Source organism: Schistocerca americana, chromosome 2 (assembly GCF_021461395.2).
Source record: "Schistocerca americana isolate TAMUIC-IGC-003095 chromosome 2, iqSchAmer2.1, whole genome shotgun sequence".
In the NCBI taxonomy this organism is placed as follows: Eukaryota; Metazoa; Arthropoda; class Insecta; order Orthoptera; family Acrididae; genus Schistocerca; species Schistocerca americana.
Window position 1 is genome coordinate 654301852 of NC_060120.1, and position 27357 is coordinate 654329208.

General features: G+C 45.8%; 1 protein-coding gene across 1 annotated transcript in view; it reads right to left on the minus strand.

Annotated features, from left to right (window-relative positions):
- The window catches only part of LOC124595487, a 95757-nt gene that overhangs the window by 20727 nt on the left and 47673 nt on the right, over positions 1–27357 (minus strand). The window contains exon 3 of the mRNA XM_047134248.1: positions 19483–19696. Within this exon, the coding sequence (XP_046990204.1) occupies positions 19483–19696 (214 nt within the window). The remainder of the gene's footprint in view (positions 1–19482; positions 19697–27357) is intronic.

Genomic DNA, 27357 nt, shown 5'->3' on the forward strand with positions numbered 1-27357 from the left:
CACAGCCCAGTTCCCTAAGCTTACTGGCGTTAAAGAAAACTCGAGATTGAAAGAATTGCAAGGATAGTTTTAGGGCACTGCTGGTCTTACATCTGTTTCCGAGCTGTTTTTGAGACCATTTGGCGTTTCAGTTTAAAGTGCCCCTATGCATGTACAGATGTAGCTAACTGATCTGTAATGTAATTCCCGTTTTAAAGACAAATCTATTTAACGTTAGAACTGTTCAGGACATCTAGATTGCTTTCCTCAAGTAGTTTCCACGTCTCTATAACGAGGTTGCGAAAGAGCTACAATATTTCGAATAACGTATGTGTGTGAAAGACGTTGTTTGGATTTCCAAATTAAATAATTCATGGTCACATGGCAACCTGGGCGTGGAAATCTGTAGAATTGTCTGCCCGTATGTGGACAGATTGTATCAGATAAAAATTACGTCTTCAGAACGCCAAAAAGGAATTAATAATACCGAACATTTGCTTTGTTTTTTAACTATATTGAGAAATATGAAATATAACACGAAGTTGGCGCAGTGTGGTTGTATTGTCATTTAAATGCGGCGCGTTCGCTACGCTCAGAAATGGTGGCGTGGCGTGACGGTGGGGAAATGGGCGAGCCAGGCTGAGCGGCATGGCCCTCGTGCCGGGGCACGGCCCGCGAACCGAAACCTAAGCCACTCCTGTTACAGACATATGGTTGACGGCGTATGGAAGTTTGGCTCAGAGAGCCTTATGGCAAGGCGACCGCTCGCGATAAGCGGGAAACGTGGATTCGAGTCCCAGTCTGTCACAAATCTTCGTTGTCATTCCATTACACAGTTGTTTCAAGTGTTTATTAAAATAATGCCGTGCCGCAGAGGTGGCATCCTGGTCGTTGCATGTATTCCTCACCCACCTTGGCTGCGTATTTACTTCCTTAATGCTGGAAGGTCACTAAGCTGGAAGCCTCTGCCGTCATATCTATTGAAATTACTTTTCTTCTTAGCAATCACAACAGCCTCTCGGACTTTGCCTTTATAAATCTTGCATTCCTGACCGACAACAGTATGCGGCTGAAATTTGTGTCTAGGCCGCAGTTCTCTTGATGTTCCACTACCGCACGTTTCACAGTTTAATCTGTCGTTTCAGTTTCACCTGCATACACTTTGGCTCAGCCACACTTCACTTCACAGGTTCTCCCAGTACACAGGTGATCATTTGAATCCGTTTTGCGGCGGAAAATGTCTTTTATTTTGTTGTGACTGAAAAGTGTGGTTTTTATGCCATTTAACAGAAGAATTCTGCTTATGCGTCCAATAATTCTAGAAACGAGCGGTAACCTAACACAGTGAGAAGGCAGTTCCTACTTCTTATTGTCACAGTTAATAATATTTAGTCTGGAAGCCCTGCTTATGGACAAACTACAGTAGATTTGGCTTTCAGTATCTCTTAAGTACTCAAGCTCTAATTCCAGGTCATTATTGTCACTAATACGGAAGAAAAGAGTAGACAGTGTATTGAGCATTGCTCGATTCTGTGATCGGTGGTGATACAACGTGACAAATATACATCTATATGTGTTTGTAGGCTTTCTGTTTAGTGTCCCAGAATATTGCCATATCTTCTATTGATCAACACATCTCGAATGGGGGATCTACCTCCAGAGTAGCTGATTTAGGGATAAATATCGTTTAAGAAACTATAAAACCTATAAACCTCTTCTGTACTGTGTTGCCATATACAGGGGATAGCCAAAATAATGTGAACATCTGTACTTAGTTGGTTCAAAAAATGGTTCAAATGGCTCTGAGCGCTATGGGACTCAACTTCTGAGGTCATCAGCCCCCTAGAACTTAGAACTACTTAAACCTAACTAACCTAAGGACATCACACACATCCATGCTCGAGGCAGGATTCGAACCTGCGACCGTAGCGGTCGCGCGGATCCAGACCGAAGCGCCTAGAACCGCTCGGCCACAACGGCCGGCTGTACTTACTTGGGAATGGTTTATTAATAAGAGGTTGGGTTCCCATTTGTCCGTAATACAGCTGCGGTTTTTCTTGGAATACTGCCATATAATTATTGTATAGTCTCCAGTGGAATGTTATGCCGCTCTTCGATAAGAACCTCTTCTAACTCCTGTAGTGACGAGGGATGCGGAAATCTACTCCGGAGTTTGTGTTCCAATACCGCCACAAGCGTTTGTTAATGTTCAAGTCCGGGGACTTTGCTGGCCAGGGAAGACGCTGCATTCCAGCTGCGTGCTCCTCATACCACGATTGTACTGTCCTGGCTGTGTGAATGGGTGCATTATCGTCCTGAAATATGGCATCGTTGTTGGGGAACAACATTAGAATCATGGGAAGCGCCTGATCACCTAAAATGTTCACGTAACCGTTGGCTGTAACACGGTCTTTGAGAATAATGATGGGACCAGCAGAATACCATAATATGGCTGCCCGCACCATCACACTTCCACCTCCATTCGTAACCGTTGGAATCAAGCAATCAGCATTGTAGGCTTCTTTTGGCGTTCTCCAGATGTAAACCCAGCCCGATGTTGGGAATAACGAAAACGTTGACACGTCGGACCATATGACGTGTTACCACTGATCAGCCGTCCAGGATTTATGCTCCGGACATCATGTTTTACGCTTCATTGCGTTGGTTGTCGTCGCTAATGGTTTCGGTATAGCAGCCCATCCATTAATATTCGCTTTACGGAGTTCTCGACTGACAGTGTCGATAGGTACGGGGTCTCGAAGGTTCGTATTAGTGTACTACGATATCTGTCAATTATGTTAACGTCCTACGATCTCTGTCAATTAGCTTTGATTTGTGCCCACTACTAAGTTTTCACGATGATATCTTTCCAGCCGCGCGGGATTAGCCAAGCGGTCTGGGGCGCTGCAGTCATGGACTGTGCGGCTGGTCCCGGCGAAGGTTCGAGTCCTCCCTCGGGCATGGGTGTGTGTGTTTATTCTTAGGATAATTTAGGTTAAGTAGTGTGTAAGCTTAGGGACTGATGACCTTAGTAGTTAAGTCCCACAAGACTTCACACACATTTGAACATTTTGAACATATCTTTCCATGTTTTGTGTAAGCTGTCATGGCTGTGAAAGAGTTGTTCTTGAAATATTCAATAAATTGGCTGTCCTGGTTACTGATGCTCCAGCTAATCGGGCCCCCACAATCTACATTCTTTGGAACTCTTTTAGGTCTTTCATTGCACGTCGACCTCGGCCCCCGGAATGCAAATACGAAGTGTGCACTACTCGTAAACAACCTGAACACGCACAGCACAGCGCGATACGTGCCTTACCTGCGTTGTTGACCGTCAGACGCAGCCATCCCATTAATACCACCGTTCAAATTATTTTTCCTATCCCCTATACCTACTGTATTGCATTGTGAAGATGTCCGAGAGCGCCATTCTAACAAGCTTCGACGTGAAATATTTATTTACTTACATCCCATTAGCAGTTACTATGGAGATCATAGGGGCCAAAGTTGCTCCAGACGTGTGTGACCTGGTAGAACAATTTCTATGATTGAGCTATTTTAAATACAAAGGAGAATTTTATCAGCAATATGATTGTTGCTGTGGGTTCGCTTTTGCAGGCGGCAGCAGCTGACATTTGTACGGAAAATTCTGAATCACACGCATTAAGTAATGCGCCGCCACAGCCTTCTTCTTAGTTTCTTTAAGTGGATGACACATATGTTACTTGTAAACACTTTAGCACTTTATGTGTACCAGAGACCACTCACCTTAAAGCAGAAGTGTTGAACCACCGAGGGCACACTAAAAAGATAAGGAAGAACACTTCAAATGGCTCTGAGCACTATGGGACTTAACATCTATGGTCATCAGTCCCCTAGAACTTAGAACTACTTAAACCTAACTAACCTAAGGACATCACATAACACCCAGCCATCACGAGGCAGAGAAAATCCCTGACCCCGCCGGGAATCGAACCCGGGAACCCGGGCGTGGGAAGCGAGAACGCTACCGCACGACCACGAAATGCGGGCGAAGAACACTTCCTAGCTTTCGGAACGAATCCTTTCTCATTGTGTGTTCAGCCGGCCGAGATGGCCGAGCGGTTCTAGGCGCTACCGTCTGGAACCGCGCGACCTCTGCGGTCGCAGGTTCGAATCCTGCCCCGGGCATGGATGTGTGTGATGTCCTTAGGTTAGTTAGGTTTAAGTAGTTCTAAGTTTTAGGGGACTGATGACCCCAGATGTTAAGTCCCACAGCGCTGAGAGCCATTTTGAACCTCTTTGTGTGTGCCTGTCGACGACACAACGCTTCTGTTTTTCGGTGAGTGGTCTACTTTACTCCTAAGGTATTTACGTTATAGAGAACCTTCCTACTACATTTGTCATTTGGCCACACGGTAAAAAAGAGCGTCATAGATTCTACAATTTCTTAAATGACATTTATCGTCACAAGACCATCACTTTCGAAGTAGAAAGTAAGATTGGTCTCCCGTTCCTAGCCGTGTTGGTCTATTGAAGATCTGGCCATAGTGTAAGGCACAGAGTGTATAGAAAACCCCACAGACACAAATAGCTATTTAGGTGCGACTTCGTACCACTACCTACACAGAAGAAAGCAGTGCTCAACTCTTTTGTCTTCGTGTGATTTCCATCTCAGTGACAATGACGGTTTGTAATCTGAGTTGAATTCCTTAAAGGAAACACTAGAGCCAACGGCTAAGATGGTTTGTCCATCTTACTCTGTTTCGTTAGGTATCCAATGATGATGGCCGCCAATACCAATCGGAAATTTTCAGTCAAAACTTCACTTCTTCGGAACATGGGCGGGAAAATACCTGTTTACAAAGGAACGCGACACTGGTCTGTGACATTGTTCAGCTAACGGGGATCGAGACGTTGATAGCGTATGAAAGTGAAGAGGTAGATGACGCGGCCGGCCGCGCTGGCCGAGCGGTTCTAGGCGCTTCATCCGGAACCGCGCGACTGCTACGGTCTCAGGTTCGAATGCTGCCTCGGACATGGATGTGTGTAATGTCCTTAGATTGGTTAGGTTTAAGTAGTTCTAAGTTCTAGGAGACTGATGACTTCCGATGTTAAGTCCCATAGTGCTCAGAGCCATTTGAACCATTTTTTTTTTTTTGTAGATGACGCTTGTAACAACCCAGAAGATTTTACCCTGAACAACAGTTATTATCAGTGAATAGAAAAGAAGGAAGGTAGATTAAAGATTAATGCCCTGTCGAAGAGGTCATTAGCTCGGCTTGCGGGAAAGGATGGGGAACGAAACTGAGAGTGTCCTTTCCAACGGAATTACCCCAGAAATTGCTCTAAGGTAAGTGATTTAAGGAATTTGAGCAAAATCAGAATCTGTATGACTATTCGAGCTGCCATACTCCCGAATGTGAGCCCAGTAATGATCGTTCACTCTCTAAGGATGGCTGAATGTAACAGTTAATCACAGTAATTGTAAAAGGTGAAGCCGTTGGAGTCAGAAATGTCACAAAAATTTGTTAATGAGCTGTTAAATTTTATTGATATACTTATTTCACTTCATTAAAAGGTGGTATATTTCGCCAAGATGAGGTTTCCCGTTCAAAGAAAGCTCTGCAGAAACTAGAAAGACGCCTCCGAGAATCGGTTTTTTGAGTTTCTATCCGGTTTCTGCAAGGTGACAAAATTCCCTCTTCTCATCAGATACCTCGAACACCTCCCATAAGTTGAAAGATCAAAGCCCCATTGTATCCTCAGTTCTCCACAATTCTGAGATGCAACTGCACCTGCAACAACTCACCACTTGCACCCTCTGTATTTTATACCAAGGAAAATACAGGGTGGAGTACAGCAACATGCTTATTTAGAAATTCAGTTAAAGAAATTAGTGCAGATGTATATTCAATTCTTTGAGGAGCGTCAAGTGCACCATTTAAATTTTACTTTACACAGTTTTAAAGATGGTATCAGGCAGATGGCGTCAATTGTTCTCAATATACTGCGTTAATGGAACGCTGAAGTTTCGTTCGACTCTTTCCATAATATCGATGGATATGTTCGCGATAGCTTGACGAATGCGGTTCTTCAGCTGAGCCAGGGTGCTAGGACGATCTTTGTAAATAAGTGATGGTTGACAGCCTCCTAAATAATAAGTCGCAGGGGCTAAATCAGGCGACCCTGCTGGCCTATGCATGTCGCCCCTCAAGGGCGAGGCGAGACCTCCTGGGAAGTGTTGCCTCAAAACAGTCATTGACACACGCGCTGTGTGTGCCCTCCTGCTGGAGCCATACAGTTCCCAGGTGCACTTCATTGAGTTTCGGCTGGAAAAACACCTACATAATGAGGACATAACGGTCTTAAGTGACCGTAACTGCCCATCGTTTTCTCAAAAATCCATGGACCAGTTATTCCATCTCGTGATAGTGCACACCAAACAGTCACACTTTGTGACTGTAGGGGGAGCTGATGAAATTGTCTGGGGTCTCAAGGCTCCAACAGCGCATGTTCTGCTTGTTTACACATCCTGAAAGATGGAAGTCAGTCTCGTCTCAAAAGAAAACGAGTGTGTCGTGAGATACGCCAAAGTGCGCTTCATATGCATTTTCTCGCGCAACAAAATCACGTGCATTAAGCTGCCACACCACCGGCAATTTTTAGGGTCGAAATCTCTGTTCTTCATGAAGGATTCGCCTGACAACCCGGCAGCTGCTGCACGTTTATAGACAGAGCGCTGAGAGGGAGCCTTACCATGCCAACGTTTTGGGGCGACCTTACTTGTACTGGAAGCCCACGATTCCTTTTCTTCACATCACCAGTTTCCCTGAAGTTGTTTGCCTGTGAAGCAATCGACTCATGGCTAGGAACACGATGACGGGTCCAAGTCCGCCCCGGTAGCTGAGTGGTCAGCGTGACAGACTGTCAATCCTAAGAAGCGTATTGCCCGGAACGTAATCTTAAATATCTCATGGAAGCATGAGCCAATGATGGCGTTTTATTGGCAGAACACTTAGAATGCGACTCAGATCTACTAAACAGACACTACCCGTCAGTCATCTTCTGTAACATTGCACTGTGTGGAATTCCTATCACTTAGAATTTATGGCTTCTGAGAGATAAGTACACGAACGATTCAACTCTCCAGCCTAACACCGCTGTAGTTTGTTCACACCTCGTGACAATTAAATGATCGCGTACATAATTCCATGTGTTGACACTTATATGCCTCTTCCACTAATGCGATTTGAGACTGATGAGCAGTACCAACCTGCCATACGGTTCTCCTTATATTCTGTTTATGTACTCACGCCAGTTTGAGGTTGTTCCAGATGGTGAGTGACAGACATTCTTACGACTGAAACTTCCTGGTAGATTAATACTGTGTGCCGGACCGAGACTCGAACTGGGGACCTTTGTTGGCAAATGCTCTACCGACTGACCTATCGAAGCACGACTCACGCCCGGTCCTCACAGCTTTACTTCTGTGCTACCCAAATACGACTCACGACCCGTCCCCAAAGCGTCATTTCTGCCAGTACCTCGTCTCCTACCTTCCAAACTTCACAGAAGCTCTCCTGCGAACGTTGCAGAACTAGCACTCCTGGAAGAAAGGATACTGCGGAGACATGGCTTAGCCACAGCCTGGGGGATGTATCCAGAATGAAGAGCTTCTGTGAAGTTTGGCAGGTAGAAGACGAGGTACTAGCAGAAATGACGCTATGGGGACGGGTCGTGTTTGGGTAGCTGAGTCGGATACCGGCACGGTAGCTCAGCGTGTTCGTTCAGAGAGCAGGCTCGTCTCTGTAATAAAAAAACTGAATGAAGGAATCAACAACAAACTCCAACGGATGTCATGTGACGTCCGCTACGACCAAACACAACGAGGAATAAGGACCAAAAAATTAATCAAAACAATGTCGGTAGAACACTTGCCTGGGAAATACAAAGATCCTGAGTTCGAGTCTCGGTCCGACACACAGTTTTAATCTGCACTCCGCTGCAGAGTGAAAATTTCATCCTGGATTTTTTCGACTGCTGTATTTCTATTGATTTGTCGTCAATAGTGTTATCGTACAGTACTGGATTTCTCGGCCTATTTATGCACATCACGCTACATTTTCTTCCGTACCCTCCCTATTTTCCATAGTTTTTCACTGAATCCCAGTTCCATAAAAAAGAGCTAGTTTTAGTGCAGTGCACCCATGTTTAGGAACTCAGTTATCGTATTGTTATTTGTTCCTACCAACATTACATTATTGGCACAGTCCTCTACTCGCTATAGTTTGTGGAACTTGCTAGCTGAATATATGTTGAAGGATTGTTGGATGATGTTAGTTGCTTATTTTGTAGTATATTCGACACAAGATCCAATGTTCTCGGTTCAGTATTGATTGAAGAAAGTATCAGTTCATACCAAGGGAGTGAGCTTATTTAGCTCGAGATTTCATTGAATTTCGTATTATATCCGCTATTTGCATTGTTGTCACCGCAGTATTCGTTTTAAAAGCGTTAGATTACACACCTTTTAAGGTGAGGTCTATCGATACAATATTCGTTGTAGCAAGAATGAGTCTCGCACCTCAACAATACACGATGGTAATATCTCATGCAGCAAATGAGTCTTCGTGTTTACTCTGTCACTTCTTTTTTAAATAAATGAACTGACATTTCAGCAGTTGAGCTGTTAAGACTGGCAACCCTTAGACAGACTCGCAGTTTGTTATCTGCGTAAACTTCCTCCACCATCTGTTCCTCCACCATCTATACAGCAGGAATGGCTCTTTTCCAACACCAACATCCCTCAATGGTTGTGTGTGTATATCCTTCCTGGAGCAGGTGTTAATCACCTACAGATGTACATAGAGCATTGCCTCCAAAGAATTCAATTTAGATGGATGTTCCTAAATAACAGAGATAAAGACAACATTCTGTGAGGTGAGTGAAATACCTTATCTTTCCACAGTATATTAGAATACACTCACTCACACACACACACACACACACACACACACACACACACACACACACACACACAAAGCTGTAATTCGCTACAACGGAGCGCCTGAAACCTCTACTAGACAGCCTTCAGACAGTTTACATGAAAAAGTAGAATAAACACGAATTATGACGGTTTATAACCACATGCAGCGGTCGAGGCCAGCATGTGTGGACACAGCTATCCACCTGTCCAGGACAGAGCATTCGGATCAGCGCACAGTGAAACGACTAGTATAAAGATCCGTGTGTATCTACATCTACATCTACGCAGAATCCCCGCAAGCCACCGTGCGGTGCTTGGTGGAGCGTACCCTGTGTTACTACTTGTCATTGCCCCCCCTTCCCCCTCCCACCTGTTCTACATCTACACCTACATTTATACTCCGCAAGCCACTCAACGGTGTGTGGCGGAGGGCACTTTACGTGCCACTGTCATTACCTCCCTTTCCTGTTCCAGTCGCGTATGGTTCGCGGGAAGAACGACTGTCTGAAAGCCTCCGTGCGCGCTCTGATCTCTCTAATTTTGCATTCGTGATCTCCTCGGGAGGTATAAGTAGGGGGAAGCAATATATTCGCAAACAGAGCGAGGGAAAAACGACTGTTTATATGCCTACTTATGAGCCCTTATTTCTCGTATCTTATCTTCGTGGTCCTTACGCGCAATGTATGTTGGCGGCAGTAGAATCGTTCGGCAGTCAGCTTCAAATGGCGGTTCTCTAAATTTACTCAATAGTGTTTCTCGGAAAGAACGTGCCTTCCCTCCAGGGAATCCCATTTGAGTTGCCGAAGCATCTCCGCAAACTTACGTGTTGTTTGAACCTACCGGTAACATATCTAATAGCCTGCCTCTGAATGGCTTCTATGTCTTCCTCCAATCCGACCTGGTACGGATCTCCAATATTCTAGCAGTACTCAAGAATAGGTAGCACCAGTGTCCCATATGCAGTCTCCTTTAGAAGTGAACTACTACTCTTTCCTGAAATTCTCCAAATAAATCGAAGTCGACCACTTGCCTTCCCTAACACAATTTTCACATGCTCGGTTCACCTCGTATCCCCCAGATATTATTTAAACGACTTGATTGTGTCAGACTGGACACTGCTAATACTGTATTCGAACATTGCAGGTTTCTTTTTCCTACTCATCCGCAGTAACTTACATTTTTCCACATTTAAGGCTAGTTGCCATTCATCACACCAACTGGAAATTTAGTCTAAGTCGTCTTGTACCTTCCTATAGTCATTAAACTTCGACACCTTACCCTGCACCACGGCATCATCAGCAAATAACCACAGATTTCTGTACAACCTGCCGCCAAATCATTTACGTTTATAGAGAACAACAGCGGTCCTATTCGCTTCCTGCCGGCCGATGTGGCCGAGCGGTTCTAGGCGCTTCAGTCTGGAGCCGCGCGACCGCTACGGTCTCAGGTTCGAATCATGCCTCGGGCGTGGATGTGTGTGATGTCCTTAGGTTAGGTAGGTTTAAGTAGTTCTAAGTTCTAGGGGACTGATGACCTCAGATGTCCCATAGTGCTCAGAACCATTTGAACCTATTCGCTTCCTTGGGGCACTCCTGACTATACCGTTGTCTCTAGATGAACACTCGCCGTCGACTACAATATACTGGGTTCTATTGTTTAAGAAGTCTTCGAGCCACTCACATATCTGTGCACTTATTCTATATGCTCGTATCTTCGTTAACAGCGTGCAATGGGGCACCGTGTCAAACGCTTTCCGGAAATTTAAAAATATCGAGCCTGCCTGCTCCCTTTCATCCACAGTTCTCGGTATATCGTGAGAGAAATGAGCAAGCTGAGTTTCGTACGAGCGATAAACCATGGTGGTTTGCGGACATAAGAATCTTAGTCTCAAGAATGTATATTATAATCGAAATGAGAACATGTTCCAGGATTCTGCAGCAAACAGAAGTCCGGGATATTGATCTGTAATTTTGCGGGTCCGTTCTTTTACCACCTTTCTTATGTATTGGAGTCATCTGCGCTTTTTTCCAGTCGCTTGGGACTTTGAGCTGGGCGAGAGATTAACGATAAATGCGAACTAGATAAGGGGCCAATGCCGTAGAGTACTCTTTGTAAAATCGGACTGGGATACCATCCGGACCTGGTACTTTACTTGTTTTCAAATTTTTGTTTCTTTGCGCCAGGTATCCTTATTTCTGTGTCGCCCATACAGGAGTCTGCCTGGTGGCCAAATGACTGTATGTTTGTACAGTTCCCCTGTATGAAGGATTTCTTGAACGTGAAATTTAAAGCTTCAACTTTTGTTTTGCTGTCTTCAACTGCCACACCAGACTGGTCAACAGCGGACTTAGGCCCGTTTAGCGATTTTACATACGCCCAGAATTTTCTCGAGCTCTCTGTCAGATATTTTGTTAGGTTGTGACGGTGATAGTTGTTGTATGCTTCGCGCATAGATCTTTCCACAGATGCACGAATCTACTAACCTTCCCTTGTCGTCATTTGAGCTTCCCCTTTTGAACCTAGAGTGCAACAGCCTCTGCTTCCTCAGCATTCGCCGAATTTCGTTATTAAACCATGGTGGTTCATTTACATCCTTTATGCACTTACCAGGCACGTAGCTCTCCAGCCCACGACTTACAATCTCCTTAAACTCTGATTTATGCAGCACATATTACTCCAGTGTTTTTCCTACATGAGGCCACCTTAGCCAAGGAACACTTTCAAAGAGTGCTGGCAAATCCAGAACGTTTAAAAGCAAGACGCTGTTGACTGGTCAGTTCTTCATCTGTGACGGATACTCAAGTATTTCTCTATTGTTCCAGGGGGCCAGTCTTTCTTCGTTTAACGGCATGCCGTAAACGTCCTGTTCTTGAGACTTTTCTCCAATTGTGCACGACACAAAGCTTTACGCCTCGCATGGGCCCATCAACACTGACATTGGACTGTTGATGTCTGGGAACATGTTGCCTGGTCGGAGGAGTCTCGTTTCAAATTGTATCGAGCGGACGGGCGTGTACGGGTATGGAGACAACCTCACGAATCCATGGATCCTGCATGTCAGCAGGGGACGTTTTAAGCTGATGGCGGCTCTTTAAGGGGGGGGGGGGGGGGGGGGTAGGACGTCAAACGGGCCGACTTGGAGCAGGAGAGGCACCACAGGACATTTTAATTTCTACTGTCTATACTTTTACAAATAAATTCATAAAACTTTGTCGGCACGACCAGAAGGATTGAGGACTCACACTAATAGCAGTGGAAGTTCAAAAACGTAGCAAAATATCTTTTTTTTTACATGTGAAATTTCATCATTTTTTTCACTTACTAATGCCTGCATTTGTTTCTGTAGGTACACTTTTCTTCCTAAGTAAGAGAGATTCTTTGATGAATTTTGCACAGCATACAAGCAGTACTTACAGGTGTATGAAACTCTAGAATTTTCCAAATCTAGTAAAAACTGTGGTAAAAATTGAGACAATAAACTATAAAATTTGAGTTTTTTCTAAACATGAAGTTTAAAATGTAACAGTTTATTCATTTTTTCATAAATTAAATAAACCCTAGAGTTTCATACACATGTAACTACAGTTTGTATGCTGTGCAAAATTCATGGAAGAATCTCTCTTACTTAGGGAGAAAAGTGTACCTGTAGCAACAAATGCAGTCAGTAGTAAGTGAAAAAATGATGAAATTTCACAAGTAAAAAAATGTGTTTTGTTACGTTTTTGAACTTCCACTGCTATGAGTATGAATCCTGAATCCTTCCTGATCATGCTTTCAAAGGTTCATGAATTTATTTGTAAAAGTATAGACAGTGGAAATTAAAATGTCCTGTGGTGCCTCTCCTGCTCCAAGTCGGCCCGTTTGACCTCCTACCCCCCTTAATGGTGTTGGGCGTGTGCAGCTGAAGTGATAAGGGACCCCTGATAATTCTAGATACGACTCTCACAGGTGAGACGTACGTAAGCATCCTGTCTGATCACCTACATTCATTCATGTCCATTGTGCATTCTGGCGGAGTTGGGCAATTCCAGCAGTTCAATGCGATGCCCCACACATCCAGAATTGCTACAGAGTGGCTCCAGGAACACTCTTCTGAGTTTAAACACTTCCGCTGGCCACCGAACTCCCCAGACATGAACATTATTGAGCATATCTGGGATGCCTTCCAACGTGCTGTTCAGAAGAGATCTCCACCCCTCGGATTCCATGTTAGGCAGGTGTAACAGTTTCTTTCGCTCTTCAGTGTAGTAATTAATAAGGCCCCATAATAGCAGATCCCAGTAGAATATGTCGTTCTCGTTAGTACGTAAACACCCAGTTACGAGTTTACAGGCTTAGAAATGAATATCATCTGCTGATCTGAGGTGGCGAGCAAGCTCAGAGTGGGCCATCGGTTCTAGGCGCTACACTCTGGAATCGCGGGACCGCTACGGTAGCAGGTTCGAATCCTGCCTCGGGCATGGATGTGTATGATGTCCTTAGGTTAGTTAGGTTTAAGAGTTCTAAGTCTAGGGGACTGATGACCTCAGATTGTTAAGTCCAATAGTGCTCAGAGCCATTTGAACCATTTTTTATTAGCAAGCTCAGACCTACCCTCGTGACGTCACGCCGCAGCCTGCCTTTCTCGTGGGCCTCGCTGCAAACTAGGATGTGCGGCACCGCCGTGGAGCACCCCAGTCGGCCCTGCTGGTGCTAAACGTACCCGCATCCGACGCTCGCTAGTACTCCGTGGAACGGTGTCTGACGGTACGGAAAAGCGTAGTTGTACGGTAGTATCATGTTACCGTATTCCGCAAACGCGTAGTTCACCATGGTCAAAATCGATGCACTAAAAACACTATGTGATCAAAAGTATCCGGACATCTTCAAAAACATACATTTTTCATGTTAGGTGCGTTTGTGCTGCCCCCTACTGCCAGGTGAGCCGTGCGTGGCTCGTGTTCGTGCCATATCTCATTTGACATCCTGTTCTTACTGTACTACCACCTCGTTATGTTAACATCGAGTATAGATTTAAGTGTCAGGAAGTCGTTTCTGAAAGTATTTGTATGGAGTGTAGCCATGTATGGAAGTGAAACGTGGACGATAAATAGCTTAGGCAAGAAGAGAATAGAAGCTTTCGAAATGTGGTGCTACAGAAGATTAGATGGGTAGATCACATAACTAACGAGGAGGTACTGAATAGAATTGGACAGAAGAGAAATTTGTGGCACAACTTGACTAGAAGAAGGGATCGGTTGGTATGGCATATTCTGAGGCATCAAGGGATCACCAATTTAGTATTGGAGGGCAGCGTGGAGGGTAAAAATCGTAGAGGTAGACCAAGAGATGAATACACTAAACAGATTCAGAAGGATGTAGGTTGCAGTAGGTACTGGGAGATGAAGAACCTTGCACAGGATAGAGTAGCATGGAGAGCTGCATCAAACCAGTCTGTGGACTGAAGACCGCAACAACAACACGTTAATTTCAATTACTGGTGTCACTGAGTTGCCGCCTTGCCTGCCCGTGAGCGGCAGCAGCAGCGCTTATCGATATAGGCCCTGCCGTATTATCTTTGCTGACTGCTATTACTTCCCGGTTGTCGTGTGTTCGGAGTGAGTTCGGATCTGCCAGTGAGTTGGGAGACGCTAGCAGTCCAGTTCAGACCTGGCAGTGTTTGACTTAGGACGCGGCAGAAGTTCAGTCAGGGAGCAGCTGCAGTGAGGTCCGGACAGCCATGACTCGCCCGACGGTTGCCGATACGTATCACCTGAGTGCGGACCACCTTGGTTCATCGTCGGTCGGTCGTCTTGTCGACGACGTGTATGTTGGCCGGCGATGGCTTATGGGTTGCCTGCGTGTGCCGACTCGTGATTAGTCCTTGTTATTGCACAGTCACTGCCGTTAGTATTGTGTAGTCCTTCGTGCAAGTGTTCGTGTAACTGTGTGTAGCTTGGGATGTCGACTGCTCAGTTGTTTTAGTGCTGTCTCCGTGCTGATGTGTGACAGTCGGTCAGTTGGTGTGGGTCGCGCGGGATTAGCCGAGCGGGCTAAGGCGCTGCAGTCATGGACTGTGCGGCTGATCCCGACGGAGGTTCGAGTCCTCCCTCGGGCATGGGTGTGCGTGTTTGTCCTTAGGATAATTTAGGTTAAGTAGTGTGTAAGCTTAGGGACTGATGACCTTAGCAGTTAAGTCCCATAAAATTTCACACACATTTGAACATTTTTTTGAGTTGGTGTGGATGAGCCGAGAAATCTCCGCGCGGCGCAGTGGGCCGGGCCCGCTGGCGGTCTCTACTCAGTGTCGGAGTGTGTGGGAGCTGTTCCGATTGCTACGGGGTTCGCGGCTCACCGACTCAGGACATCAAAGTTGAGTGGTGATTTAATTACCGAAGGCAGACTGTTCACATTGTGCCGTTGGTTTTCATGGTTGGCTGTTGGGAGTATCCTGTGAGCAACAGCGAGTGTTTGAATCGGCGAAAGTTTGGCCACCATCCAGTGGAGTTTTACTGTATTTTGGTTATTTGAAGTCCAAGTGCACCAGCGGAATTTTCTGCCTCGAGGCCGTTAGCGTTCCGGTTACCTGCCCTGGCAGCTGACGTAAAATTCAGGCAGTGTCCTTTCCTCACCGTGTTGTCGCTGTCCAACACGTGTGTGTAGTTTTGACAGCTGTGCATACGTGGTTGTGGGCGCCTACGCCTTTTACGTTTTGACTTTCGAGTTCCTTGAGCACTAGTCAGGTGGAAAGCAAGTCGTCTTGTCGGCGGGTCCGTTGACTGTCTCTTGGTTGGGTTGCCGGTGGATCAGATATAGATGGGCCGACTACATGTCTCCCCTAAGCGAACGTTAATATTTCAAGTGCAGAGCGATCTCCAGGAAACTTCTGAGCGCAGCTGGCTGTACTGCCTTTTCTTATTGGTGTTTGATTGTGTATTTTAATGGCTTACAGCCGATGGTTTGAATTTGTATGCTTTTAGTTGGGTTTTAAATAATGGGCCTTCAGCCTCTTTAAAACTGAAAGTTCCTTACTTGTCAAGTCTTGCATTGTTTGGGCCTTCAGCTTCATTTAAAATATTTTTTTTTGGATAAAGCTTTGGGCCTTCTGTCTTTTGAAAATTTATTGTAGTTGTGTTTTTCAATAATGGGCCTTCAGCCACTTTAAAATTTAAATTCCTTACTTGTTAAATCTTGGATCGTTTGGGCTTTCAGCCTGTATAAAATACTGTTTAAAGATAAAGCTTTGGGCCTTCTGTCTACTAAAAATTATTTTTATTGTTTTAAGTAATCGGCCTTCAGCCGTTTTTAAATTAAAGTTCTTGTCTTTCGAGTATCAGACTGTGTGGGGCCTTCAGCCTAAACGAAGATAAGGCCTTCTGCCTTGCGTTTTGGTTTTAAAATTAATTTTACCTGCAGTCTTAAATCATGGGCCTTCAGCCGTCTTTAAATTAAACTTGTTTGCTTTTCAAGTGTTAGATTTGTTGGGCCTTCAGCCAAGTTATAGAACTTACTTACGTGAGGCCTTCTGCCTTCTAAATATTCTGTTTTGAGTCTGAATTTTAAGTTAATGGCTTTCAGCCGTCTTTAAATTTAAGTGGTTGTGCCCTTAAGGCATAAGACAGTGTGGTCTATTCACCCGATAACTAAGTTTAAAAAGTTTTGCTGTATTGTTTGGACAGCTAAATAAAGTTATATGTGTTTGAGTGTAACTGACAGCCACATTTTGGCCCCTTTCCACAATTCTACTACCTGTTCTGTCCTGCGGACTTAAGCAGAGAGTTTCACCAGGTACTCCATATCAGCGACCTCAGTAGTCATTGGACATGGTGTGAGAGCAGAATGGGGCGCTCCGCGAAACTCACGGACTTTGAAAGTGGTCAGGTGTTTGGGTGTCACTTGTGTCATACGTCTCTATGCGAGATTTTCACACTCCTAAACATCCATAGGTCCACTGTTTCAGATGTGATAGTGAACCAGAAAAGTGAAGGGACACGTACAGCAGAAAAGCATGCAGGCCGACCTCATCCGTTGACTGACAGACCGCCGACCGTTGAAGAGGGTCATAATGTGTAATAGGTAGACTTCTATCTAGACCATCACACAGGAATTCCAAACTGCAACAGGATCCACTGCAAGTACTATGACAGTTAGGCGAGAGGTGAGAAAACTTGGATTTCATGGTCGAGTAAATGCCAAACGACGCCTCGCTTGGTGTAAGGAGAATAAACATTGGACGATTGAACAGTGGAAGAACGTTGCGTGGAGTGACGAATCACGGTACACAATGTGGCGATCCGATGGCAGGGTGTGGGTATGGGGAATGCCCGGTGAACGTAATCTGCTAGCGTGTGTAGTTCCAACTGTAAAAATCGGAGGCGGTAGTGTTATGGTGTGGTCGTGTTTTTCATGGAGCGGGCTTTCACCCCTTGAGGTTTTGTGTGACACTATCACAGCACAGGCCTACATTGATGTTTTAAGCACCTTCTTGTTTCCCGCTGTTGAAGAAGAATTAGAGGATAGCGATTGCATCTTTCAACACCGTCGAACACCTGTTCATAATGCACCACCTGTAGCGGAGTGGTTACATGACAATGACATGCTTGTAATGGACTGGCCTGCACAGACTCCTGACCTGAATCCTACAGAAGACCTTTGTGAGGTTTTGGAACGCCGGCTTCGTGCCAGGCCCCACCGACCGACATCGATACCTCTCCTCAGCGGAGCACTCCGTAAAAAATGGAATGCCATTCCCCAAGGAACCTTCCAGTACCTGATTGAACGTATGCCTGCGAGAGTGGAAGCTGTCATCAAGGCTAAGGGTGGGCCAGCACCATATTGAATTCCAGAATTACCGATGGATGGCGCCACGAACTTGTAAGTGATATTCAGCCAGGTGTCCGGATATTTTTGGTCACAAGGTCTACCTACAGCTTCATCCTGTACGGTAGTAAACAATTACTATTGTATAGAAGTGTAGTATGAACAAAGATTTGTTGATTTGGGGGAGGGGACCAACGTGTGAACAAAGACCACAAGAACAGCAGCAGGTACAATTCCCTCTGGGCAGATCACAAACCCAAATGAGTGGCATGTAAAGAAAGCTGTAATGCAAATAGAACATCAGGTGATCAAAGAATGATGTGCGTAATACCCTACTCAGTGACGCCGAAAATGCGGGAGATTTGAACGTGCATTGTGGTATTTTGCGTGTAGCGAGAAATCGGTACGTTTACGGACATGAGTTCCTATACTGAACTTACCGGTATTGGTCCTCATACAAGTCGTCAACATCCGTAAAGCGAATTTAGTTCCACACTTATTTACTATACTCTTTTATATAATTTTTAGAGATGTAATTTTAGCTATTTAGTTGCATAATGGATTTTTAAATGATTGCTTACTGTAGTAATCCAAAAACTCTTACATCTCTGAGGAAACATAAAAATGCAAGCCAATGGCATTATAATCATTATTCTCAAAGCATTCCACGTTCAGCATATAACTTTCCTATCTGAATACTTGGTTATTATACAGGATGGTAATAAACGGACTGAAAAGTTTAAGGGAGTTGTAGGGTAGGTTGCGCTGAGAAATAATCGTTAAGGAAAAAATTCGATACTTTACGCCGTTTCTGACTCAATTAGCTTTGAAGTTAGCCAGTCAGGTCGTTGCACGTGCCTATTCAAACAGCCAGCCAAGGACGGTGTTGCCAAATGTGTTCTTCGTTTGATTTCCTAAAACCGAACAAGAGAGTGGTCCAAAATTGGACGTGGAGCGGTAGCAAAGATTGAACCCGCGCCAAAGGGAGACCAGTGTCGTGCGCTGTCACCTACGCTAAGAAATCAACTGACACTGATTGGCCGGCCGCGGTGGCCGTGTGGTTCTAGGCGCTCCAGTCCGGAGCCGCGCTGCTACTACGGTCGCAGGTTCAAATCCTGCCTCGGGCATGGGTGTGTGTGATGTCCTTAGGTTAGTTAGGTTTAAGTAGTTCTAAGTTCTAGGGGACTGATGACCACAGCAGTTGAGTCCCATAATACTCAGAGCCATTTGAACCATTTGACACTGATTGTAAAATGTGGCAGGCTCTTTGAGTTTTCACGTAAAACAACCTGATCGGTTAATTTCCATGATAACTAAACGGGAGATGGTGCAACGTATCTAATTTTTTTTCTGAACAGTTATTTCTCACCACAGCCCACCCTGCATCACTCTTACAAGCTGTTTCTCACCACCCTGTATAACTGTTAGGGGGCTCTTATGTGTTTAGAAATTAAAGTATTCTGGATCATACAATAATAAATAAATGAACACATATGTACAGTGAAATAAGAACATAGGTAGACGCGTAGGGTGGATAAAGTCAAATATAAATAAAAGCAATAATTTTTTTTCCTACTTTGGCCACACCATCTGTTTGCCCTTTACGTCGGTTCCTGCTCAACGCTTTGAGTTTACCTGTGCAGGACATACACCCGGCAACAACTACGATATTATGCCGATAACCTAAAAGTAAGTGCGGTTAAACAACGTCTCTTAGGACGCAGGATACTACTTACCGGAAACAGAGAGGTACACGAAGCGTCGGATGGGCGGTGTGCTGTCAACCCCACAGATATACAGTCCCGAATCGGTCTTCCGAACATTTTTGATCGTCAACAAACAGACGTCATCTTGATGCGAACAGGAAGCTCCGATGCGGTCGAATCCCGTGGACTCTTGCCTATAATGTCTCAAGAATACTTTGTCCGCCTCCTGCCGTGCCCAGTACACCTGTATACAATGGTCAGACAAATACGCATAAAGGATGAGGCCTCAGAGTCTCGTTACTATGCTCCAAGCATAATGAACAGAAGCTGTTGAACAAAAAAAGCTTCCTTCAAAGTATCACTAAAAGGAAAGCTCCTCGAATAGGTTAAATACACTCCTGGAAATTGAAATAAGAACACCGTGAATTCATTGTCCCAGGAAGGGGAAACTTTATTGACACATTCCTGGGGTCAGATACATCACATGATCACACTGACAGAACCACAGGCACATAGACACAGGCAACAGAGCATGCACAATGTCGGCACTAGTACAGTGTATATCCACCTTTCGCAGCAATGCAGGCTGCTATTCTCCCATGGAGACGATCGTAGAGATGCTGGATGTAGTCCTGTGGAACGGCTTGCCATGCCATTTCCACCTGGCGCCTCAGTTGGACCAGCGTTCGTGCTGGACGTGCAGACCGCGTGAGACGACGCTTCATCCAGTCCCAAACATGCTCAATGGGGGACAGATCCGGAGATCTTGCTGGCCAGGGTAGTTGACTTACACCTTCTAGAGCACGTTGGGTGGCACGGGATACATGCGGACGTGCATTGTCCTGTTGAAACAGCAAGTTCCCTTGCCGGTCTAGGAATGGTAGAACGATGGGTTCGATGACGGTTTGGATGTACCGTGCACTATTCAGTGTCCCCTCGACGATCACCAGTGGTGTACGGCCAGTGTAGGAGATCGCTCCCCACACCATGATGCCGGGTGTTGGCCCTGTGTGCCTCGGTCGTATGCAGTCCTGATTGTGGCGCTCACCTGCACGGCGCCAAACACGCATACGACCATCATTGGCACCAAGGCAGAAGCGACTCTCATCGCTGAAGACGACACGTCTCCATTCGTCCCTCCATTCACGCCTGTCGCGACACCACTGGAGGCGGGCTGCACGATGTTGGGGCGTGAGCGGAAGACGTCCTAACGGTGTGCGGGACCGTAGCCCAGCTTCATGGAGACGGTTGCGAATGGTCCTCGCCGATACCCCAGGAGCAACAGTGTCCCTAATTTGCTGGGAAGTGGCGGTGCGGTCCCCTACGGCACTGCGTAGGATCCTACGGTCTTGGCGTGCATCCGTGCGTCGCTGCGGTCCGGTCCCAGGTCGACGGGCACGTGCACCTTCCGCCGACCACTGGCGACAACATCGTTGTACTGTGGAGACCTCACGCCCCACGTGTTGAGCAATTCGGCGGTACGTCCACCCGGCCTCCCGCATGCCCACTATACGCCCTCGCTCAAAGTCCGTCAACTGCACACACGGCTCACGTCCATGCTGTCGCGGCATGCTACCAGTGTTAAAGACTGCGATGGAACTCCGTATGCCACGGCAAACCGGCTGACACTGACGGCGACGGTGCACAAATGCTGCGCAGCTAGCGCCATTCGACGGCCAACACCGCGGTTCCTGGTGTGTCCGCTGTGCCGTGCGTGTGATCATTGCTTGTACAGCCCTCTCGCAGTGTCCGGAGCAAGTATGGTGGGTCTGACACACCGGTGTCAATGTGTTCTTTTTTCCATTTCCAGAAGTGTATTTTCAGTTCCTTGGCTAGTATGTGATGGAAAACGGAAACTATGTGGAGGAAATAAGAAGACTAGCTAGGGGTAACATGTTTTTGCATAGGAATCAGACAGAATTTTCGTAGAGCAAAGAAAAAAGATTCACAAATTATTTTATCTGGAGTTTACAATTATATGGTTGCAAATCATGGGCAATAAAAAGGCTTCTATAGTTTTGAAGTTTGTGGAGAAAATTGGTTAAACTGACAAGGGCAGATGGAATGAGGACCACGGAATTAGGAGAGAGGACTAATGGAAACGATAAAAGAAAGAGAAATAGCCGCTGATTTAAACATTACAAATAAATTGCCTCCTGCGACGATTCAGCGAACGAAAGGTTGCAGGAAATACTGAGGTAGAAGCCGGAAGTTTGGAATGATGGACTACATAAAAAATGGATGAAGGTATCGGCAGGTTAAGGAAGAAATGAAGGTAGTAGGAAAGCGGAGAGCTTCTAAACATTGTGCTGACAAAAGTCTTGGGACGGCGATGTACACATATATACCACGTGATCAAAAAGTCAGCATAAATTTGAAAACTTAATAAACCATGGAATAATGTAGATAGAGAGCTAAAAATTGATACACATGCTTGGAATGACATGGGGTTTTATTAGAACCAAAAACAAAACAAAGTTCACAAAATGTCCGACAGATGGCGCTAGACAGCAAAATGTCAGTGACTGCGCATGACAATCGTGTATATAAGGAGCTGTAATGAGAGAGAGAAAATCAGATGCGTCAGCAGTCGCAGCATGTTGACGTCACCTGAAATGGTGCTTTTAGTGAAGCTGTATTATCAGAATGGGAATGTGCTAGTTCAGCGTTACGATCCTATCGCCATAGGAAGGGGATTCGAACGGGTAAAGGTCCGTTGACAAATGCAGCTGTGGCGAGAATGATTTAGAAGTTCGAAGCCACGGATTGTTTCGACGATAGACCCCGTAGTGGCCGACCGAACTCAAGGCGTAATGCGGCTGAGACTGTTCAGGAAGAAATGGAGACTGTAGCGGGTTCGTCTATGAACGGGGAAGCCAGCGCTCGTGCTGTCGCACGTCGCACCGGCATTCCATACACTACTGTTTGGTTGGCACTTACGCGTACCCTCCGATACTATCCGTACAAAATCCATCGGCATCATGAACTGTTACCTGGCGATTTGGTGAAGCGGAGGGCATTTGCGGTGTGGGCGTTTCATAAGATGGCGGAAGATGACGATTGGTTGAGTAACGTGTTGTGGACCGACGAAGCTCATTTCACGCTCCGAGGGTCTGTCAACGCCCACAACTGCAGAATTTGGGCTACCGAAAATCCTAGAACTGTTGTGGAAACTCCACTGCTCGACGAGAAAATCACGGTATGGGTTGGATTTACCACTTCTACCGTTTTCGGGCCTTTTTTCTTCGAGGAAATACGTGGTTCTGGTTTTGTAACTGCTACCGTGACGGGTGAGAGGTACGGCTATATGTTACAGAATCGCATCATCCCCAGCCTGGCTGATAAAAACCTGCTGGAACGTACGATGTTTATGCAGGATGGCGCTCCACCCCATATTGCTAGACGCGTGAAGGATCTCTTGCGCGCGTCGTTTGGTGATGATCGTGTGCTCAGCCGCCACTTTCGTCATGCTTGGCCTTCCAGGTCCCCAGACCTCAGTCCGTGCGATTATTGGCTTTGGGGTTACCTGAAGTCGCAAGTGTATCGTGATCGACCGACATCTCTAGGGATGCTGAAAGACAACATCCGAAGCCAATGCCTCACCATAACTCCGGACATGCTTTACAGTGCTGTTCACAACATTATTCCTGGACTACAGCTATTGTTGAGGAATGATGGTGGGCATATTGAGCGTTTCCTGTAAAGAACATCATCTTTGCTTTTTCTTACTTTGTTATGCTGATTATTGCTATTCTGGTCAGATGATGCGCCATCTGTCGGACACTTTTTAAACTTTTTTATTTTTTTTTGTTCTAATAAAACCCCATATCATTCCAAGCATGTGTGTCAGTTTGTACCTCTCTATCTACATTATTCCATGATTTATTCAGTTTTCAAATTTATATTGACTTTTGATCACCTGGTAGATGGCAATAATATGGCTACGGAAGATACCAAAGGGCACTGCATTGGAGGTACTGTCATTTGTACTCAGATGAGTAATGTGAAAAGCGTCCCGACGTGATTATGGCCACATGCTGGGATTAACAAACTTTGAACGCGGAGTGGTAGTTGGAAGAAGACGAATTGGACAGTACATTTCGGAAATCGTAAGGGAATTTAATATTCCAAGATCCACAGAGGCGAGAGTGTGCCGAGAATACGAAATTTTAGGCATTACCTCTCACCACAGACAACGCAGTGGCCGATAGCCTTCACTTAACGACCAAGAGCAGCGAGTTGTCAGTGCTAACAAACAAGCAACACCGAGTGAAATAAGCGCATAAATCAATGTGGGACGTAGGAAGAACGTATCAGTTAGGACACTGCAACGAAATTTGGCGTTAATGGGCTTGGCAGCAGACGACCCACGTGAGTGCCTTTGCTAACAGCATGACATCGCCTACAGCGCTTCTCATGGGCTCGTGACCTCATGGGTTAGCCTGTCAGATGAGTCTCTATTGCAGTTGGTAAGAACTGATGGTAGAGTTAGAGTGTGGCGCAGACCCCACGAAGTCAATAAGGCACTGTGCAAGGTAGTGGTGGCTCAATAGTGGTGTGGGCTGAGTTTACATGGAATGGAATGGGTCTTCTCGTCCAGCTGAACCAATCATTGACTGCAAACGGTTACGTTCGGATAGTTGGAGACCAGTTTCAGCCACGCTTGGTCTTCGTGTTCCCAAACAAAGACGGAATGTTTATGAATGACAAAGTGCCTTGTCACCAGGCCAAAATTGTTCGCTATTAGTTTGGAGCCCATTCTGGACAGTTCGAGCGAATGGTTTAGCCAGTCATATCACCGGACATAGATCCCATCGCACATTTATTGGGCAAAATCGAGAGGTCAGTTCATGCACAAAATCCTGCACTGGCAACACTTCCGCAATATGGACATCTATAAAGGCAGCATGGCTGAATATTTCTGCAGGAGGCTTCCAGCACCTTATTAAGTCCATGCCACGTCGATTTGCTGCACTACGATGAGCAAAACGAGGTCCGACTCGATATTAGGAGGTACTACTTTTGTCATCTCAGTGAATATACGTGTCCTAAAATATATGTACCCCAGAAGAAGATGAAAAGGAGGTATAAAAATCATAAGACAGCTATAAACTGAAGCGCCAAAGAAACTCATACAGGCATGCGTATTCAAATACAGAGATATGCAGGCAGCAGAATGCGGCACTGCTGTCGCCAACGCCCATATAAGACGAGTGTCTGGCGTAGCTGTTTGATCGGTTACTGCTGCTACAATAGCAGGTTATCCAGATTCAAGTCTGATACTGCTGCTACAACAGCAGGTTTTCAAGGTTTAAGTGAGTTCGAACGCGCGATGGGAGACAGCATATCAGAGGTAACGATGAAGTGGGGATTTTCCTGTACGAACACTTCACGAGTGTACCGTGAATATCAAGAATGCGATAAAACATCAAATCTCCGACATCGCTGTGGCTGGAAAAAGATCCTGCAAGAACGAGACCAACGACGACTGAAAAGAATCGCGCCCGGGTTCCCGGGTTCGATTCCCGGCGGGCTCAGGGATTTTCTCTGCCTCGTGATGACTGGGTGTTGTGTGCTGTCCTTAGGTTAGTTAGGTTTAAGTAGTTCTAAGTTCTAGGGGACTGATGACCATAGAGGTTAAGTCCCATAGTGCTCAGAGCCATTTGAACCCATTTTTGAAGAGAATCGTTCAAATTGACAGAAATGCAACCCTTCCCTTGCGGGAAAAAGCTAAATGGCAGTTGTTCTGGAAGAATGCAGCTATGACATTTATGTGAAGTTTTGGAAAGGTAACCAGCGGTGATTTGAAGTGATATGGAGTCGCTCGAAGAAATTCATGTTTTGGAGGACAGTTATGACATTGAAGCACGATAGAAACTGGTATAGGCATGCACATTGAAATGCAGACATATGTAGACAGCAGAATACGGCGCTGCTGTCGGCAACGCCTATATAAGACAAGTGTCTGGCGCAGTTTTTATATCGGTTACTGCTGCTACAATAGCAGGTTATCAAGGTCAGTTTGAACGTGGTGTTATTGTCGGCGCACAAGCGATGGGACACAGCACCTTCGAGGTAGCGATGAAGTGGGGATTATCCCGTAAAACCGTTTCATGAGTGTACCGTGAATATCAGGAATGCGGTAAAACATCAAATCTCCTACATCAATGCGACCGGAAAAAGATTATGCAAGAACGGGACCAACGACGACTTAAGAGAATCGTTCAACGTGACAGAAGTGAAAGCGTTCCGCAAATTGCTGCAGATTTCAACGCTGGGCCATCAACAAGTGTTAGCGTGCGAACCACTCAACGAAACATCATCGGTACGGGGTTTCGGAGCCGAAGACCCACTCGTGTACACTTGATGACTGCACGACACAAAGCTTTACGCCTCGCCTGGGCCTGTCAACATCGACATTGGACTGTTGATGACCGGAAACATGTTGCCTGGTCGGACCAGTAACGTTTTATATCTAGTGGATGGACTTATACGGGTATGGAGACAACCTCATGAATCCATGGACACTACATGTCAGTAGAAGACTGTTCGAGCTCGTGGAGGCTCTGTAGCGGTGTGGGGCATGTGCAGTTGGAGTGATATGTGATCCCTGATACGTCTAGATACAACTCTGACAGGTGAGACGTACGTAAGCATCCTGTCTGAACACTGCATCCATTCATGTCCACTGTGCATTCCGACAGAGTTAGGAAATTCCAGCAGGACGGTGCAACACCCCACATGTCCAAGAGCTACAGAGAGGCTCCAGGAATACTCTTCTGAGTTTAAACACCTCCGCTGGCCACCGAACTCCCCAGACACGAACATTATTGAACATATCTGGGATGTCTTGCAACGTGCTGTTCGGAAGAGATCTCCACCCCCCCGTACTCTTACGGATTTAATGGACAGCCCGGTAGGATTTATGGTGTCAGTACCTCCAGCACTACTTTAGACATTTTTCAAGTCCATGCCATGTCGTGTTGTGGCACTTGTCCGTGGTCGCGGGGGCCCCACACGATAGTAGGCAGGTGTACCAGTTTCTTTGGCTCTTCGGTGTGTAATCTGATTGGAAATTGTACGTCTGACTCACAGAGATGCAACGGCTGTTAAGCAGCAACTAGTCATTGAGTAACAAGTGAAGGAAAGTATCTGGAGGAAGTGTGAGCCACATCACCTAAAAAGCTACGATTGCACATGCGAAGGAAATTGGACGTGAAAACATCTCACCAACACAACTAATAAATGGCGCGTTTAGTTACCTACTGGGCATATTTCATTCATAAGTAGTCGTACGAAATTTTAAGGATGTGCATGAAATAAAATTTGTGTATATATGGTCATATTACCATGAGATTAAGAGTGCGGTAACAGCATGAAGGACTACATACCTGGAATGGTGGAACTATACTGCCCGACAAGAAAACTGAAGACCGAAAATGGAGAAGAAAACGAAATGAACACCTGGTGAGAATGTATGTTACGTTATTTCAGTGATCACAAAACAGAGCAAAATTTATAAAGAACTTCTCAGTATGAGTCTACTTATCAGAATGTGTATGTGTGTGTATTGAACCGGGGACCCAGAAACGATGGAGAGACTTTGCCGACCATAGCCCTCAGTGGTTCACAATCCCACAACACGCCACAGCAGTCCACCCACTCCACCACCGCCCCCAGTGGACTACCCCGGGAACGTCTCATACCAGACGAGTGTAGCCCCGAATGTTTGCATGGTAGAGTAGTTATGGTGTACGTGTACATGGAGACATCGTTTGCGCAACAATCACCGACATAATGTAACTGAGGTGGAATAGGGGGAACCAGCCCGCATTCGCTGAGGCAGATGGAAAACGTTCTTAAAAACCTTCCACAGGCTTGCCGGCACACCGGTCCTCGACACTA